The sequence below is a fragment of the Cervus canadensis genome, chromosome 1 (genome assembly GCF_019320065.1).
Source record: "Cervus canadensis isolate Bull #8, Minnesota chromosome 1, ASM1932006v1, whole genome shotgun sequence".
Lineage (NCBI taxonomy): Eukaryota > Metazoa > Chordata > Mammalia > Artiodactyla > Cervidae > Cervus > Cervus canadensis.
In genome coordinates, this window is record NC_057386.1 from 66,107,568 (window position 1) to 66,126,812 (window position 19,245).

The 19,245-nt window shown below is 37.2% G+C and overlaps 1 protein-coding gene across 4 annotated transcripts in view; it reads left to right on the top strand.

Moving 5' to 3' along the window:
• Nucleotides 1-19,245, top strand: part of LRBA (LPS responsive beige-like anchor protein) — a 725,807-nt gene that overhangs the window by 112,370 nt on the left and 594,192 nt on the right. For all 4 annotated transcript variants that reach the window (XM_043484720.1, XM_043484733.1, XM_043484732.1 and 1 more), the window contains exons 15-19: nucleotides 2,443-2,522; nucleotides 3,858-3,920; nucleotides 8,031-8,128; nucleotides 16,619-16,711; nucleotides 19,027-19,135. In XM_043484720.1, the coding sequence (XP_043340655.1) occupies nucleotides 2,443-2,522; nucleotides 3,858-3,920; nucleotides 8,031-8,128; nucleotides 16,619-16,711; nucleotides 19,027-19,135 (443 nt within the window). The remainder of the gene's footprint in view (nucleotides 1-2,442; nucleotides 2,523-3,857; nucleotides 3,921-8,030; nucleotides 8,129-16,618; nucleotides 16,712-19,026; nucleotides 19,136-19,245) is intronic.

The window sequence follows — 19,245 nt, forward strand, 5'->3', positions numbered from 1 at the left end:
CATCTGTATGTGGCTACTGGAAAAACCATAGCTTTGACCATATGGACCTTTGTCGGCAAAGTGATGTCTTTGGTTTTTAATATGCTGTCTAGGTTTTTCATAGCTTTTCTTCCAAGGAACATCTGTCTTTTAATTTCATGGCTGCAGTCGCCATCCGTAGTGATTTTAGAGTGGTATCATCTGCCTATCTGAGATTGTTGGTATTTCTCTCAGCAGTCTTGATTCCACCTTGTGATTCCTCCAGTCTAGCATATTGCTTGATGTACTCTGCATTTAAGTTAAATAAGCAGGGTGACAATATACAGCCTTGTTGTATTCCTTTCCCAGTTTTGAACCTGTCAGTTGTTCCATGTCTGTTCTGTTATTTCTTGGCCTGCATACAGGCTTCTCAGGAAATAGGTAAGGTGGTATGGTATTCTTGTCTCTTTAAGAATTTTTCACAGATTGTTGGGATCCACGCAGTCAAAAGCTTTAGCATAATCAGTGAAGCAGAAGTAGATGTTTTTCTAGAATTCTGTTGTTTTCTCCGTAGTCCAGCATGTGTTGGGAATTTGATCTCCGGTTCCTCTGCCTTTTCTAAATTCAGCTCTAGGGCTTATTTTTGCTGAGTGTTAGAGCATCTGCATCTTCATCTGCGAAGAATATAATCAGTCTGACTTTGGTATTGACCGATGGTGACATCTACGTGTGGAGTCATCATGTGTAGTTGGAAGAGGGTGTCTGCTATCACCAGTGTGTTCTCTCGACAAAACTGTGTTAGCTTTTGCCCTGCTTCCTTTTGTACTCCAAGGTCAAACTTGGCTGTTACTCCAGGTTTATATTGTAAAAGAGGGTTAACCATGGTTAATAGGCTGATAGTTTCAGTAGAATTTGGTGCAGGGGCTCAGAATATGGCCCCTGCTCTTTTGTCAGTTTTTCTCTCTCCATTTCCCAGTTCTTCTGTATTGGCTCTTTTCATGTACTTTCTCTCTTTGTAGTAGCAGCAGCCACCCTACCTTCACATCCCCACAACTTTAAATCTAGCAAGAGTATCTGTCTGTATCGAGCATTTCCAGCAAAAGTCCTTTTAGTCTCTTTGTTGCTCACTGGCTCTGATTGCATCGTGTGTCCATCTGCATGGCAGTGTTCTTCAGATTGCCCAGAAGAGGAGGTCCTTCTTACCCCCAAAACACGTGATCTGAGTGTGAAGATGGCTTCAGTGCCTTTAGAAGAATTGAGGGCTATTGTTTTAAATCAGGAGATAGATGCTGGAGAGTGAAACAATATACATTCTGATTTTTTACTCAAAGGCTTTGGTTATTCAGTGATTTACAAAAACGAGGTTTCATATTTGTACAATATTTTTAAAAATCCCTTTCAAAATAAACTAGGTTTATTATCAGACAATGTGCTATCATTTAGAAAGCTGTGAGAACACATGAAAGTTCCATGATCTTGTTTGAGCTGGCATGTTGCAGCAGATCTAGAACTAAATCATTATTTCCTGATGGTGTAAGAGTGTCATGTATCGTCCTGGGTGTTTGTATTATATTCTAGCCTTGATTTTATAACTGATTAGTGATCTTGGGGAAGTCTCATACTTCAAGTGAGAAAGCTGGCCAAACTGTATGGTTCTGTTGTAATTCTGTAACCTTTCTTGTCTAGGAATCGTCATGTGGAACAAATTTTAAACAATTTTCTTCCTAGTTTAATTGATCTCTTCAAGGTCATGTTGGTCCTGTGCTTTGGTGGTCTAGGAACTAGCTGTAAATAATGATTAGTGGGGGGAAAATTGCAGAAAATATGAGGCAAGCAAGTACCTGAGTTAGGATCTTAGGACAATGAGTATTTGGTTTCAAAAGCTTTCTACTTAGGAATTATATGTTTGAGACATGAAAATTGACTTTAATGTGAGCCATGTGTGACCAAGGACTTTTTCAAAAAGAGAAGGAGATGTCAGAGGTGGTCAGCACAATGCTTCCCTCCTTCGTGGATGACATTGTGCTGAAGTGTGCTTTTTGAGGGTTTTATATTAGCTTATACAGTGGTAACAGTAGAAAAGTTTTTTCATACTAAGTTCATATGTAAAGTTTAGATTTTCTTTTGCTTTTTTTCCTTTTTAAACTTATGTTGCCATAGTAAGATTTCCAGAGAGTCTTTTAAAGCTAAATGTAAATTTGTTACCTCATCTTTCTATTTTGAAATTCCTTTGACCTTAGTCAAAAACAAATGTCTTCATTGCAGTTTCTGTGTAACTGATTTTGTGCATTGGAAGCACTATGTATTCAATCACATTGAGATTGAATGCTTGTTTTTCTAGAGGAATTAAACTCTTCAGGAAAGTTACCTTTACGTTCCTTATAAATAAGTGGGAAAACTGTTGGGAATGGGAATTTTATACTTAGCTTCAGGGTTTTTGAAATACTCAATGTGTGTGCATATGTGTTTGTCTTTTTTTAAAAGATGGACCAAGACCTAATCAAAAAGAAATGTTTTCTCTACGAGCATTCTTGTTGATGTTTATTAAGCAATTAGTAATGAAGGTGAGTTCACATTTCTTATCCAGTAGCATGTGTTTATTGTAACATAATTTCACATAAAATGCTCTGTTGGTTTATTTATTGTTTGCTCTGTTAATGGGTTTACACAGTGGAAAATACTTTGAAAGGTATGTATTTCCTTGTTTGTTTTTTCTTATTGTTTCCTAGGCATATATTGCTAAACATTAGTGCAGAATTAGAGATCGATAATTGTAAGTTATATTATATGAATTTCTATTGGAGTGCAAGTGTATTCATACTTCCATTCAGCAAGTATTTACTGAGTTGCTCGTAGTTCCTACCAGTCCTAGACCTGGTGATACAGCAGTCGACAGAACTGCTCAAAAGGAGGAGGTTTCATTTTTAAAGAGTCCCTCTACGTGACATCCAGATTTTGAAAAATAATTTTCCTGTATAAAAATGTAGGATAGAAATGATTACATTTTGTTCCATTTCCTTCCATTATCAGTAAAGTAAAATTTAATATTATTTTTCAGGAAGGTGTTTTGGTTTTATAAGATGCCAACATATAAATATATTTTTCTCAATATCTTATTCAGTATTTTCCTATATCATTTTATTTTGTAATCTTTATAGTTTAATGCTTTATTAGCTGCCACATAATATTGTGGTAAATGGACCTAACTGTTGGTATATGTTTCAGAATCAGATATCTTATTTCTGTTTATTTAAAAACTTATCCTTTACATTGTCTCTTTATGTTCCTTCCTACTGTGTTTTGTTTCTAATTATCTTATTGCTCTTTTTTCAGATTTCATGCTTGTTTTATGATTAATAGTACAGTAGCTTGAAAATTTTCATAATGTATTCATACTAAAAAAAGTGCAGTGTTTTTCCCACTGAAATTACCACTCAGTTTTTAGTACTTGACATTTTAACTCGGTAATTTTAGAAACTGTTCATTTTAGTCTCCAAGTTTAATAGGAAAAGATAAGCAGAGAAGTTATCTTCTGTGTTTAAAGGCGTGACAGGTGTAATACCCTTGCACTTGTCCTCAGTGACCATGTTCGCCTACTTCAGGGTTCTGAGGCTCTGCTAGATAAGTCACCACCCATTTACAAGGTGCCGCACACAGGGTGCTGGTGTCCGATCTCTCTGACCTTCTACATTGTGCTGCCTACTGCATGTCTTCAGTGCTTCCCCGAGTCTTTATTTTATGTTTAGATTCTTTCTTTCCTTTTCGGTTTAGATTCTATATTACATTATTTTTTTATGTTTATAGCAACTGACCAAGTTGGCAAATCTCTGTGTGTAATTTTCCTTTTCAAAAAAGTTTTTTATATGTAAGTATAAAATACTTGTATTATGTTTTTTAAGGATAATGGAGTAAAGGAAGATGAACTACAGGCCATTCTTAATTATCTACTCACTATGCATGAGGTAACGTGAATTTTATATGTTTTATTTTTTGAAGTTATGGGCTTTTTTAAACATAAAAGAGTTAAAGAACTCTCTTATTAATGATGTAACTATACCTGTACCTGTGCTCAGAATGGAGAGTAAATTAGGAATGAAAGCTTAGCAATTTGCATTGAAATATTCTTTATTACTACAACTTGCCTCTGTGAATAAGCATGAGAGGCTTTAAAAAGTATGAAAATAAGATCTCATTAACCTAATAAGACTAAAGAATAACCTAATAACCAAAAAATACTTTCAGTGTATTTCCAGGTACCAGTATAATAAATGGAAAAATAGATAACAAAATGACTACAAATGATTGGACTTTTGAATTCCTAACATACTCTTCCCACTGATTTTGCATAATCAAATACTGTTAAATCACTCATTTATAATTGATTTAAAATTATGTGGTTGTAAAGGAGGTTAAATAGGTTGAAATGTCTGGAGTTTTTTCCTTTATTGAGTTGGGAAAATTTGATATATGCCCAATGTAGTCTAAATAAATAATCTAATTAAATGTATTTTATATAAGTTAAATCTGGAAGTGAATTTCATATAAAGCATGGCATTTATATGATAACTTAAATTCCTATGTATAATTCATGTTTTATGAGTTAGCATATTTGTTACGTCATGAGAATAGTGCCTTTTAAAATCATTAGTAGATAAGAGATATGGTTTGGATCTGTCTTTGTTAATTGGGGCAGAAGAGAATGGGTTAAATTTCTTGGTAGCATCATGTTTGACCAAAACATTAATGAGTATGATTTCTTTTTCCTCTTGAGTAGGGTAGTCTCTCTTTAGATTTTCTTGACCATTCGGGACCAAAATATTTCATAACTGAGAAACTGGAAGTCACAGTGATCTGTTTTCCTTGAAACTATTAAATCAGATATTTTTTGGGTCCTTCAAATCACACTTTTCCAAAGCCCCAGTGCCCTACCTCTAGATGATTTATTTAGCATATTGAGAATTAAATATTGAAGTAGCTGCCACAGCGAGAATTAAAAAGCAGTGAGTGAAAACCTGGACGAAGGGCACCATAGAGATGACTTCCTGCTGCTTCCCTTTGTATCTTTGGGTTAGTAATGCCCAATAATGCCCTTATGATATACTGAATAGTCGACAAAGATTGTGAAGGGTTTTCTTGAAATTTTTAGATTTCAGAACTCCTTTGTGCTTATTCTTGTGCTTTTCTGCAAATGTTATCAAATTATGCCATATACAGAAGTGTGTTCACCCAGTGAACATTTATTGATCATTTGGAACCTTTTCCCCCCATATCTCCCTTTGTATCTGATTAAGCAAAAATAAAAGAAGCTGCATAGGAACAGTTTTAAAGTCCAAAGAGACACCAACTTTGTTTTAAGGCTGCAGTAGCTGATACAAAATCTCCTTGTTGCCTTCTCCAGCCTTCTCTCTGGAGATACAGCAATAAATTCAGAAACCTGTTAGCTAACACAGGAGTTTTAAACACTTCTCCATTTGCTTCTTTAACTACCTGTCATGCCTAACAGTGTATCATTTAAGATTTCAAACCACAAAACCAGAGAGGGGAGAAAAATATGCCACCCCAAACAAAAACCCACCTTAAAGTTTTGGGAAAAAATTTTGCTTCCCTGTTCTCCACTTGGGTGATGAGACCTGCACCATCACTGCAATGTCCATTTTCAAAAATGTCAAGAGGCAGTCTGTACGCAGATGGGCTTGCAGTGTATGTTTCTGTGGCCCAGGTGGTGAGTCTATGGTGTTTATCACATCATGTCTGCTTTGGACAAATTAAAAAATACAAAGATTATTATTGCCATGTATATAGATGTAGAAAAAGCAAGAGAATTCTAGAAAGAAACATAGAAAAGGCATACAAAAAAAATAGCAAAAAAAAAAAAAGCATAGAAAAAAATAGAAAAAGCAACAGAATTCCAGAAAAACATCTGTTTCTACTTCATTGAATATGCTAAAGCCTTTGACTGTGTGGACTACAACAAACTGTGGAAAATTAAAGAGTTGGGAATACCAGACCACCATACCTGCTTTCTGAGAAACCTGTGTGCAGGTCAAGAAGCAACAGAATTGGACGGGGAACAATGGACTGGTTCCAAATTGGGAAAGGAGTACATCAAGGCTGTATATTGCCACCCCGCTTATTTAACATATACACAGAGTACATCATGTGAAAAGTTGGGCTGGATGAAGCACAAGCTGGAATCAAGATTGCCAGGAAAAATACCAGTAACCTCAGATATGCAGATGACACCACCCGTATGGCAGAAAGTGAAGAACTGAGGAGCCTCTTGATGAAAGTGAAAGAGGAGAGTGAAAAAGCTGGCTTGAAACTCAACATTCGAAAAATGAAGATCATGGCATCTGGTCCCATCACTTCATGGCAAATAGATGGGGAAACAGTGGAAACAGTGACAGACTTTATTTTCTTGGGCTCCAGAATCAGTGCAGTTGGTGACTGCAGCCATGAAATTAAAAGACATTTGCTCCTTGGAAGAAAAGCGATGACAAACTTAGACAACATATTAAAGAGCAGAGACATTACTTGGCCGACAAAGGTCCATCTAGTTAAAGCTGTGGTTTTTCCAGTAGTCATGTTTAGATGTGAGAGTTGGACTATAAAGAAAGCTGAGCACTGAAGAATTGATGCTTTTGAACTGTGGTGTTGAAGAAAACTCTTGAGAGTCCCTTGGACTGCAAGGAGATCCAACCAGTCCATCCTAAAGGAAATCAGTCCTGAATGATCATTGGAAGGACTGAAGCTTCAATATTTGGTCACCTGATGTGAAGAGCTGACTCATTGGAAAAGACCCTGATGCTGGGAAAGATTGAAGGTGGGAGGAGAAGGGGATGACAGAGGATGAGATAGTTGGATAGCATCATCGACTCGATGGACATGAGTTTGAGCTTGGAGTTGGTGATGAACAGGGAAGCCTGGCGTGCTGCAGCCCATAGGGTCACAAAGAGTTGGACACGATTGAGGGACTGATCTATACTGATATCTTTAATACTAACAACAGATTATATGGGGCTTCCCTGGTGACTCAGATGATAAAGAATCTGCCTGCAGTGTAGGAGACCCAAGTTTGGTCCCTGGGTTATGAAAATCCCCTGGAGAAGGGAATGGAAACCCACTCCCGTATTCTTGCCTGGAGAATTCCATGGACAGAAGCTATAGTCCATGGGGTCGCAAAGAGTTGGACATGACTGATCTGCTAACACTTTTTCCTAGATAGTATATGAGAACTGTCTAGTTACCATTTCCCATAAGATCTTATTTCAGAACTAGTTTCTTGAGAGACTTAGCGCACATTGTGGTCCTAGTTAAATAAATTTATAGTGATACACAGTATCTTCCCCCCAACACTACTACCATATTCCCAAGGTCTATTAGCATATTGAAGCATCAATTTGTCTTTGTTGTAATAAAACAGAACAGCCTGTTTGTCCTTCCCTGCCAATTTCTTGGTAGAAGGCAATGGAACGCACTCCAGTACTCTTGCCTGGAAAATCCCATGGACGGAGGAGCCTCGTAGGCTGCAGTCCATGGGGTCGCTAGGAGTCAGACACAGCTGAGTGACTTCATTTTCACTTTTCACTTCCATGCATTGGAGAAGGAAATGGCAACCCACTCCAGTGTTCTTGCCTGGAAGATCCCAGGGATAGGGAAGCCTGTTGGGCTGCCATCTGTGGGGTCACACAGAGTCAGACATGGGTGAAGCAACTTAGCAGCAGCAGCAACCAATTTCTTGATGTGTACTCATTCCTTAAAAAATAAGAAACCTGTAAATCAATACCTGTTACAGCAATGGAATATGTTTTAGGAAATCTTGATGCAGTTAAATAGTCATTTTATATCTTTGATTATGAAATTATTTGACTATTTGGTGTTGTGTACTTTGAATTTTATAGATGAATGTGTATATATATATATATATATATAAATGTGTAGTGTCTTTAAACAAGTGTATTTGTACAGAAGCCTACTTATTTTTTTGATATTCTAATTCATTATTACAGAAGTAGTCATTGTTCAAATAAGTTGTTTTTCCTTATTTAAATAAAATTCTAAAATAATTTTAGGATGACAATCTAATGGATGTCCTACAGCTGCTTGTTGCATTAATGTCAGAACATCCTAACTCTATGATACCTGCTTTTGACCAAAGGAACGGGTTACGGTAAGACTTTAACATTTCAAGAATTTTAATATATTTAATATAAGAGATTAGTTTTGAAATGATAGGTTCTTAGATATGAAAATTGTTACTGGATCCTATAAAACAGGATATAAGATTCTTTTATTTCATGTCTTATGTTTTTTGAAAAATTCTTCAATGATACAGGATCTGTTACTGTTTACTAGGTGAGGACAAATCAAGCAAATCATTCCAGTGTTTGTAGAGTTAATGCTATTATGCAGCTATTGTAAGGTCAAATTCTCTAACAGACCTCTCTTTAGGTCCTAGAATAGTAATATACAATTGTGATCTAAGAGAAGATCTCCATATCTTTCCTTTAAAATATAACCTTTTCCAACCTCAGTCCCAAGTCGTCATTGTATTAGTCTGCTCAGCATGCTGTAACAAAATATCCTAGACCAGGTCGTTTAAACACCAACAATTTGTTTTCTCACAGTTTTGGAGACTGTAAGTCCCAGATAAAGGTGCCTGAAGGGTTGGTGTCTGGTGAGGGCTTTTCCTTTGGGGTGTAGGCAGCCTCCTTCCCACTGTGTTGACAGGGTAGAAAGAGAGCGAGAGAAAAAGCAGAAAGCTCTTTGTTTTCTTTTTAAATAAGGATGCTAATCCACTTGAATCAGGACGCACCGTTATGACCTCATTTAATTTTTGCTTTTTATTTAAAATTTTAATTGGAGTATAGTTTATTTGCAATGTTGTTAGTTCCCAGTGTACAGCAAAGTGATTCAGTTGTAACTATACATATATCTAGTCTTTCTAAGATTTTTTTCCCATGTAGGTCATTACAGAGGATTGAGTAGAGTTCTCTGTGCTATACCTCAGGTCCTTATTTGTTATCTGTTTTCTCCCAAATTCCCCCTGCCCCACCTCCTAATCATAGTTCCCTGTCTTATACTTAAAACTTCTCTGTCATATCTGCGTCTTGTTCTGATGATAGGTTTACCCCTTCAGACTGTATTTTCTTGCCTCGTTCGCATGTCTTGACCTCCTTTAACTTAACTGATTTCTTTTCCGAATACAACCACAGTTGAGCTTAGGAATTTAGTATATGAGTTGGGGAGCACATATTCAGTCGGTAACAGTTATCAGCAACAAAAGAGAATACTTCTGTTTTAAGTCTTTCATTTAATGAGAAGGTTTTGGGGGCACAAAAGTTTAACAGATACTTTGCTGAGTGATCAGCTGCAGTAAGTAATTTAATAATCTAGTTATAATAAATTTTCCATACCATGGATCATGGAGAAAGCGAGGGAGTTGCAGGAAAAACATCTGCTTCATTAATTATACTAGAGCCTTTGACTGTGTGCCTCACAGCAAACTGTGAAAAATTCTTAAAGAGATGGCAGTAATGGCAGTACCAAATCACCTTACCTCTCTCTTGAAAAACCTATATATGAGTGAAGAAGCAATAGTTAGAACTGGACATGGAAAAATGGACTGGTTCAGAATTGGGACAGGAGTACAACAAGGCTGTATATTGTAACCTTGCTTATTTAACTTATGTGCAGAAATGCTGGGCTTGGATGAATCACTAGCAGGAATCAGAATTGCCAGGAGAAATATCAACAACCTCAGATACGCAGGTGACACCATTCTAATGGCATAAAGTGAAGAGGAACTGAAGATCCTCTTTATGAGGGTAAAAGAGGAGAGTGAAAAAGCTGGCTTCAAACTCAGCATTCAGAAAATTAAGATCATGCCATCTGGTCCCATCAATTCATGGCAAATAGATGGTGAAAAAGTGGAAGCAGTGATAAACTTTATTTTCTTAGGCTCCAAAATCACTGTGGATGGTGACTGTAGTCATGAAACTAAAAGATGCTTGCTCCTTGGAAGAAAAGCTATGAGAAACCTAGACAGTGTATTAAAAAGCAGAGATACCACTTTGCTGACAAAGGTCTGTATGGTCTAAGCTATAGTTTGTGCAGTAGTTTTGTACGGATGTGAGAGTTAGACCATAAAGAAGGCTAAGTGCCAAAGAACTGATGTTTTTGAATTTTGCTGGAGAAAACTCTTGAGAGTCCTGGACAGCAAGGAGATCAAACCAGTCAGTCCTAAAGGAAATCAACCCTGAATATTGATTTAAGGGCGGTTGGTTAAGCTCCAATACTTTGACTACCTGATGCAAAGAGCCAACTTATTGGAAAAGACCTTGATGCTGGGAAAGATTGAAGGCAAAAGGAGAAGGGGAAAGCAGAGGATGAGATGGTTGGATGGCATCATCAACTCAATGGACATGAATTTCAGCAAACTGGAGATAGTGGGTGACAGTGAAGCCTGGCGTGCTATAGTCCATGGCGTTACAAAGAGTCGGACACGACTTAGCGACTGAGTGACGACAGCAAGCAGTCTTTTATTACACAGTTTTGGTTTGTTTTTCAGTGTTCTTTCTGTGTAAGATAGGAGATGACTTCATGCATTATACTTAGGGAGTGCATTTTCAGAAACTCGCCGAGAAGCAGAACCAAAAGTGTTTGCGCGTGCGTGTGTGTGTGTAAGAGAGAGAGAGAGAGAGAGACAGGCAGACATGTATGTTAAGGAATGGGCTTATGTGATTGTAGAAGCTGACAGGTCCAAAATTTGCGGGGTAGGCTGGCAGGTGGAGATCCAGATAAGAGTTGATGTTGCAGTTTGAGATTAAAGTGTCTGCTGGCGTAATTCCCTCTTCCTCTAGGGAGGTCAGTTTTTTTTTTTTTTTTGTTTTGTTTTTTTTTAATTATTAAGGCCTTTAACTGTTCCAATGAGGTACCCACATTATGAAGGGTAATTGACTTTATTCAGTCTACTGATTTAAATGTCAGAGTAAATGCTGACCTCATAGAGTTATTTGGGGAATACTTCCTAGCCCTAACCTATCATCTTTGCATCTAGTGATCTGTTAACAAGTGTTCATTTTTTGTTTTGTTTTATCAATAAAGGTCAGTCTGCAAGTTCTGCCTATCCTTTATAGGTAGTTGTTCTCTTGTCACTTCATTTTTTAAAACCTCTCATCTTGCTTTAAGTTTTTCTTATACATGCACCACTCAGGGATTAAGGCGAGAGCTGGGTGATAATTCACGTTTGTATAGAAAGACTTGATTGATATTGTGGCCTGAGTTTGTCCAATACATTGCATCTCTTAGGTCAGTTTGTGGCTTTTGAAGGTTTTTACACAGATCTTGAGGATTCTTCCCCTTTGTTTGCTCCTAGCTATTCAGCAGTCTCCTACCCTCTCTAGTCTGTGTGTGCTAAGTTGCTTCAGTTGTGTCTGCTCTTTGCAACCCAGTAAAGGACAGAAATGGTATGGACCTAACAAACAGAAGATATTAAGAACAGTTGGCAAGAATATACAAAGAAACTATACAAAAAAAAAATCGCCATTTTCCAGATAACCACGATGGTGTAATCACTCACCTAGAACCAGACATCCTGGAGTCCAAAGTCAAGTGGGCCTTAGGAAGCATCACTACAAACAAAGCTAGTGGAGGTGATGGAATTCCAGTTGAGCTATTTCAAATCCTCAAAGATGATGCTGTAAAAGTGCTACACTCAGTATGCCAGAAAATTTGGAAAACTCAGCAGTAGCCACAGGACTGGAAAAGGTCAGTTTTCATTTCAATTCCAAAGAAAGGTAATGCCAAAGAATGTTCAGACTACTGCACAATTGCACTCATCTCACACGCCAGCAAAGTAATGCTCAAAATTCTCCAAGCTCGACTTCAGCAGTACATGAATTGAGAACTTCGAGATGTTCAAGCTGGATTTAGAAAAGGCAGAGGAACCAGAGATCAAATTGCCAACACCTGTTTGATCATCGAAAAAGCAACAGAGTTCAGAAGGACGTCTACTTCTGCTTTATTGATCATCTCAAAGACTTGGACTGTGTGCATCACAGCAAACTGGAAAATTCTTCAAGAGATGGAAATACCAGAGCATCTGACTTACCTCCTGAGAAATCTGTATATAGGTCAAGAAGCAACAGTTGGAACCAGACATGGAAGAACAGACTGGCTCCAAATTGGGAAAGGAGTACATCAAGGCTGTATATTGTCACCCTGCTAATTTAACTTAATATGCAGAGTACCTCATGTGAAATGCCGGTCTGGGTGAAGCACAAGCTGGAATCAAGATTGCTGGGAGAAGTATCAATAACCTCAGATATGCAGATGATACCACCCTTAAGGCAGTAAGTGAAAAAAACTAAAGAGCCTCTTGATGAAAGTGAAAGAGGAGAGTAAAAAAGTTGCCTTGAAACTCAGCATTCAGAAAACGAAGATCATGGCATCTGGTCCCATCACTTCATGGCAAATAGATGGGGAAACAATGGAAACAGTGACAGACTTTATTTTTTTGGGTTCCAAAATCACTGCAGATGGTGACTGCAGCCATGAAATTAAAAGACACTTGTTCCTTGGAAGGATAGCTGTGACCAGCCTAGACAGTATATTAAAAAGCAGAGACATTATTTTGCCGACAAAGGTCTGTCTAGTTAAAGCTATGGTTTTTCCAGTAGTCATATATGGATGTGAGAGTTGCACCATAAAGAAGGCTGAGAGCTGAAGAATTGATGCTTTTGAACTGTGGTGTTGGAGAGGACTCTTGAGAGTCCCTTGGACAGCAAGGAGATCAAGCCAGTCAATCCTTTGAGAATTTCAGTCTTGAATATTCATTGAAAAGACTGATGCTGAAGCTGAAACTCCAGTCCTTTGGATACCCAATGTGAAGAACTGACTCATTGGAAAAGACCCTGATGCTGGGAAAGATTGAAGGAGGGAGGAGAAGGGGACAGCAGAGGATGAGATGGTTGGATGGCATCAACGATTCGATGGACATGAGTTGAGCAAGCTCTTGGAGATGGTGGTGGATAGGGAAACCTGGCATGCTGCAGTCCATGGGGTCGCAGTCACGCACAAGTGAGCAACTGAACTGAATTGGACTGTGGCCCACCAGGCTCCTCTGTCCTAGGGGATTCTCCAGGCAAGAATACTGGAGTGGTTTTCCATTTCCTTCTCCAGGCCTCTAGTCCGTCGGAACCCATTTTCTTAATTCCTGTAACCTGAAGGATCGTTTTTCTCACAATATTAGCTACCTGAACTTCTGACAGAAAGTAACTCTGAGATATAGACCATGGGTCAGATTTATAAGAGAAAAGTGAAAATTCAGACTCTTACCTACAAAATGTGTAATGCCTAAGTATTAACTTCTCCACACCAATGCGCCTGCTTTTGTGTGGTCTTTGGAGTACTTGGAAAATTACTTTTTCTGTTTTGTCTGTAGTTAATAGTTCTGATACATAAGACAGAAGCTCTGTTGTCCTTGCTCCATTTTGGTTGGTTGAATGTATATGTTCATCATTACACTGACATTCAGAATATTTCACTGTTGTAAAAATCATCTGTGCTTTGCCTGTTCATCCTTCTCTCAGCACCCCCCCCGCCCCCGCAACCCACAACCACTAATCTTCTTATTGTCTCCCTTGTTCTGCCTTTTCTAGAATGCCATATAGTTAGTATCATTTACTGTGTATTTTTTTCAATCTGAGGCTTTTAAATCAAAAGGCTTTTCATAGCTTGATAGCTCATTTTTTGTAGGCCTGAATAATATTTCATTGGTTGGATGTCTACAGTTTACTTATGCATTGATCAAGGACATCTTGGTTGCTTGCAAATTTTTGCAGTTACATGTAAAGCTGGTATAAACATGCATATGTCAGTTTTCCCTGGAAATATGTTTTCACTTCCTTTGGATAAGTACCAAAGAGTGCAGTTGCTGGATCGTATGGTAAAAGTATGTTTAGTTTTGTGGGAGACTGCTAAACTGTCTTCCAGAGTGGCTATACTTTCAATTTCTTCTGAGGGTGATAATTTGTGTTGCTTCTCACCCTCACCAGCATTTGGTGGTGTTTGGCAATTCTAATAGGTGTTTTATTTTTGTTTTCATGTGCATTTCCTTGATGACCTATGATGTGGAGCATCTTTTTATATTCTTATTTGCCATCCGTGTATCTTCCTTGATGAAGTATCTGTTATGTCCTTTGGCTTGTTTATTGTTGGTATATAGGAAAGCAATTGACTTTGGATATCAATTTTGTATATTGCAACGTTGCTATAATCACTTACTATTTCCATGATTTATTTTGTCAGTCAGTCCTAGATGTTCTTTGTAGGTGATCATGTCATCTGCAAACACAGATAGTGTTATGTGTTCCTTCGCAGTCTGTATACTATATTTACTTTTCTTGCTTTACTGCTTTAGGAAGAAAATTTGGTATGATGTAAAGGAATGGTGAGAGGGGACAGTCGTGCCTTTTGCTTGATCTAAGTAGTAAAGTTTTGAATTTTTTTCCCATTGAGTGTGATGTTTGATGTAGGTCTTTTGTAGATAGTCTTTATCAAGTTGAGAAAGTTAACCCTCTATCCTTAGTTTATTTAGAGTTTTTAACATGAATGGCTGTTGGATTTGTCAGATTTTTTTTTATCTAATGATATAACTGATATCTTTTCTTATGTGTTTATATGATGATTACCTTAACTGATTTTCAAATGTGACTATCCTTGTATACCCAGGATAAATCTCAGTTGGTCATTGTATATGCTTCTTACACTTTTCTGGATTTGATTTGCTGATATTTTGTTGAGGATTTTTTATCTCTATTATGTAAGATATTGGTCTAACATAAGATATTGGTAGTTGTAGCTTCTCTTCTGGTTTTGGTACAGGGTCATGATGGCCTACAGAGTGAGAGTGTTAGGAGTATTCCTTCTGCTTCTCTGCTATGATGGAGCCGGTAGAGAATTGGTATAATTTCTTCCCCAAATGTTTAGTAGATTTTACCAGTGAATTCCTCTGGGTTTGGTACTTTCTATTTTGGTGGTTATTCAATATCTTTAGTAGATATAAACCTATTCATATCTTTTATTTTTTCTTGAGTATGTTTTGGCAGATTGTGTCTTTCAAGGCATTGGCTCATTGCATGTAGGTTACAGAAACTGTGGGCGTAGAGTTCATAATATGCTGTTATAGAGGCGTGGCTTCTGTAGTTATAGTCCTCTTTTTATATCTGACTTTAGTAAATTATGTCCTTTCTCTTTTTTCTTAGCCTCCAAGGAAGCTTATTGATTTTATTGATCTTTTTGAAGAATCAACTTTTATTTTTATTGATTTTTTCCATTTTTTATTGATTTCTACTCCAGTGCTTATTGTTTTTCTTCTGCTTACTTTCAACTGAATTTTCTCACCCTGATGCCCTAGAGTAAAAGCTTAGGTTATTGATTTTAGATCTTTCTTCTTTTCTGTTAGAATATATGTATTCAGTGCTGTAAATTTTCCTGTAAGTGCTGCTTTTGCAGCATCCCACAGTTTTTATAAGTTGTGCTTTCATTTTCATTTAGTTGAAAATGTATTTAATTTTTTGAAATTTCTTCCTTAACCCACCTGTTATTTAGAAGTATGTTGTTAAATCTTCAAGTATTTTTGTGTTTTGCAGGTATCTATTATTGGTTTCTAGCTTAATTTCATGTGGTTTTGGAGCTGGTGTTCTATAATCTCCAGTCTTTATATTTGTTGTTTATGTGTTTTTAACAGTCCTGGATGTGGTCTACTTGGTGAATGTTCTGTGTGAACTTAAGAAAAATGTGTTTTTCTACTATTGTGCAAGGAAGTCATATATGTGTGTGTGCTCAGTTGTGTCCAACTCTTTGCAACCCCATGAACTATATAGTCCACCAGGCCCCCCCATGAAATTTTCCAGGCAAGAATGTTGTAGTGGGTTGCCATTTCCTACTCCAAGTGATCTTCCTGTCACAGGGATCCCACGCCTCTCGCGTCCCCTGAACTGGCAGCCGGGTTCTTCACCACCGTGTCATCTGGGTAGCCGTGGAAGTGGTACATAGATATCAGTGATATCCAGTTGTTTGATGGTATTTTTGAGATTAACTATATCCTTACTGATTTCCTGCCTGATGGATCTATCTTTTTCTGAGAAAGGGATTTTGAAATCTCCCACTATGATAATGGATTCATTGTTCCTCCTTGCACTTCTATAAGTTTTTGCCTTACATAGTTTTAGGCTCTATAGCTAGGTACATGCAGGTTAAGGACTGTTATATCATGTTGGAGAATTGACCTGTTTATCATGATATAATGTCCTTCTTTATCCCTAATAACTTTCCATACTTTGAAAACTGTCTGAAATTAATGTAGTTACTCTTATTTTTGATTAGTTATTAAGACGGTATATTTTTGTCCATTCATTTACTTGTTATCTATATATATATTTATATTTAAAGTGGGTTTCTTGAAGAGAACATAGAGTTGATAAGCAAATTTCTAAATGTTAGAAATGTATATTAAATTCTCTCATATCTTACTTGAAGACAGGTTTATAATTGTGTGACTAAGGTTTATAATTGTGTGACTATATGAAAAAATATACATATATAAGATATTTACTTTGGAAACATACTCATAGTAATTTGTTTTTAATTTATTCAGTGTTGTCTATAAACTTCTGGCATCAACAAGTGAAGGAATCAGAGTACAAGCTCTCAAGGCAATGGGCTATTTTTTAAAACACCTGGCACCAAAGTGAGTATGCATGAAATCTCAAATGAACTGTTGCATATTACATATCAATGTTATAAATCTTTGGGATAGTATTTACATTGTGGTTCCTCTAGTCTGTTTTTTATTTATTTTTATTCATGAAATTCTATATAAGTTTAGTCCTCTTTCTACATATTAAAAATTAAGTAGGAAACAGAAGTATATTTTTTCTGTTTATATTTTAATTTTTCTTCATTTTGTTCAGTATAAGAATACATTTGTATAAGTTGAATTCTAAATAAATCTAGGTACAGACTTCTTTTCAGGTGGCTTGATCATCATTTGCTTTATCTGTAGTATGTAGCTAACAGAATTAACTGGGATATTTGTCACATACTGTATTCTATTATATGTATAACTAAAAACTGAAACCTCCATGCTTCTTTTCTTAACTGAATGCAGATGTTCATGTCCTACCTATTGTTCCTTATACCAGAATTGGTTTATTATAAAAATTAGCAGTTTTGGTGGTAGAAAAATATTGGTAAATTTGTAGTCTATGTGAATCCAGCTGACTGACTGTAAATAAGGTTACATTGGAACACAGCCACAGTCATTTATTTGCTTATTATCTATGGCTATTTATACAACAGCAGTGTTGAGATATTGCTGCAAAGAGCATGGTACACAAAACTGGAAAAATATACTATCCAGCCATTTGCAGAAAACATTTGACAAACACAGGGGTAGAATTAAGTTTGTAGTCCTTGAAAGTTTAATTTTAGTATGTTTATCATCACAGTGTTTATTTTAAAATTCTCTTTCAGGTCTTCTACCTTTTCTTCCACATTGATTTTCTACTTTACTTATTTGGCTTTAGATTATTATTCATGGTGCTGATAGTAAAAAATTGCTGTGAAGATTTTGCTTTAGATTTTAATTCATGGTTTAATTCAGTTCAGTTCAGTCTCTCAGTCGTGTCCAACTCTTGGCAACCCCATGGAGTGAAGCACGCCAGGCCTCTGAGTCCATTGCCAGCTCCTGGAGTTTACTCAAACTCATGTCCATCGAGTCAAGATGCCATCTAACCATCTCATCCTCTGTCATCCCCTTCTCCTGTTTTCAATCTTTCCCAGCATCAGGGTCTTTTCTAATGACTCAGTTCTTCTCATCAGGTGGCTGAAGTATTGGGAGTTTCAGCTCCAGCATCAGTCCTTCCAATGAACACTCAGGACTGATCTCCTTTAGGATGGACTGGTTGGATCTCCTTGCAGTCCAAGGGACTCTCAAGAGTCTTCTCCAACACCACAGTTCAACAGCATCAATTCTTCGGCGCTCAGCTTGGCTTTATAGTCCAACTCTCACATCCATACATGACTACTGGAAAAACCATAGCTTTGACTAGACAGATCTTTGTTGGCAAAGTAATGTTCAGTGTTCAAAAAACGAAGATCATGGCATCTGGTCCCATTACTTCATGGCAAATAGATGGGGATACAATGGAAACAGTGAGAGACTTTATTTTCTTTGGCTCCAAAATCACTGCAGATGGTGACTGCAACCATGAAATTAAAAGATGCTTGCTCCTTGGAAGAAAAGCTATGACCAACCTAGACAGCATATTAAAAAGCTGACAAAGGTCTGACTAGTCAGAGCTGTGGTTTTTCCAGTAGTCATGTATGGATATGAGAGTTGGACCATAAAGGAAAATGAGCACTGAAGAATTGATGCTTTTGAACTGTGGTGTTGGAGAAGACTCTTGAGAGTCCAGTCCCTTGGACTGCAAGGAGATCCAACAAGTCCATCCTAAAGGAAATCAACCCTGAATATTCACTGGAAGGATGGATGCTGAAGCTGAAACTCCAATATTTTAGCCACCTGATGTGAAGAACTAACTCATTGGAAAAGACTCTGATGTTGGGGAAGATTGAAGTCAGGAGGAGAAGGGGCCCACAGAGGATGAGATAGTTGGATGGCATCATAGACTCAGTGGACATGAGTCTGAGCAAGCTCTGGGCATTGGTGACAGACACGGAAGCCTGGCATGCTGAAGTCCATGGGGTCGCAAAGAGTCGGACATGACTGAGGGGCTGAACTGAACTATGAAGATTTTGGTGATGATTTTTGCTGTGCTGTGGCAGAACCAGTCCCATTTTTCTTAAGCTTTAATTGTTCCCATATCGTAGTTGTATTTCTGTACTTAAAGATTTCGTGGCCTTGTAAGTTCTAGGTTGACGGAAATTGGGGGCATTATTGAGTTGGAATTTGTTACTATTGTGAAAAACATTTTTGTGTCTCCTTCATCAACTAAATAGTAAAACTTTGCGTTTGGTTTTTTTTTCCCTGTGTAATTGCAGAAGAAAAGCTGAAGTCATGCTTGGACATGGGTTGTTTTCATTGCTAGCTGAAAGACTCATGCTTCAGACAAATTTAATCACAATGACCACGTATAATGTCCTATTTGAGGTAGGAATGCATGAGCATTTAATCTTAACTAATTTTTATCTAAAAATACCTATATAATTGAGTTGACTAATGTTTAGATGAAATAAAAGCATTTAGATTTGATGTGTGAT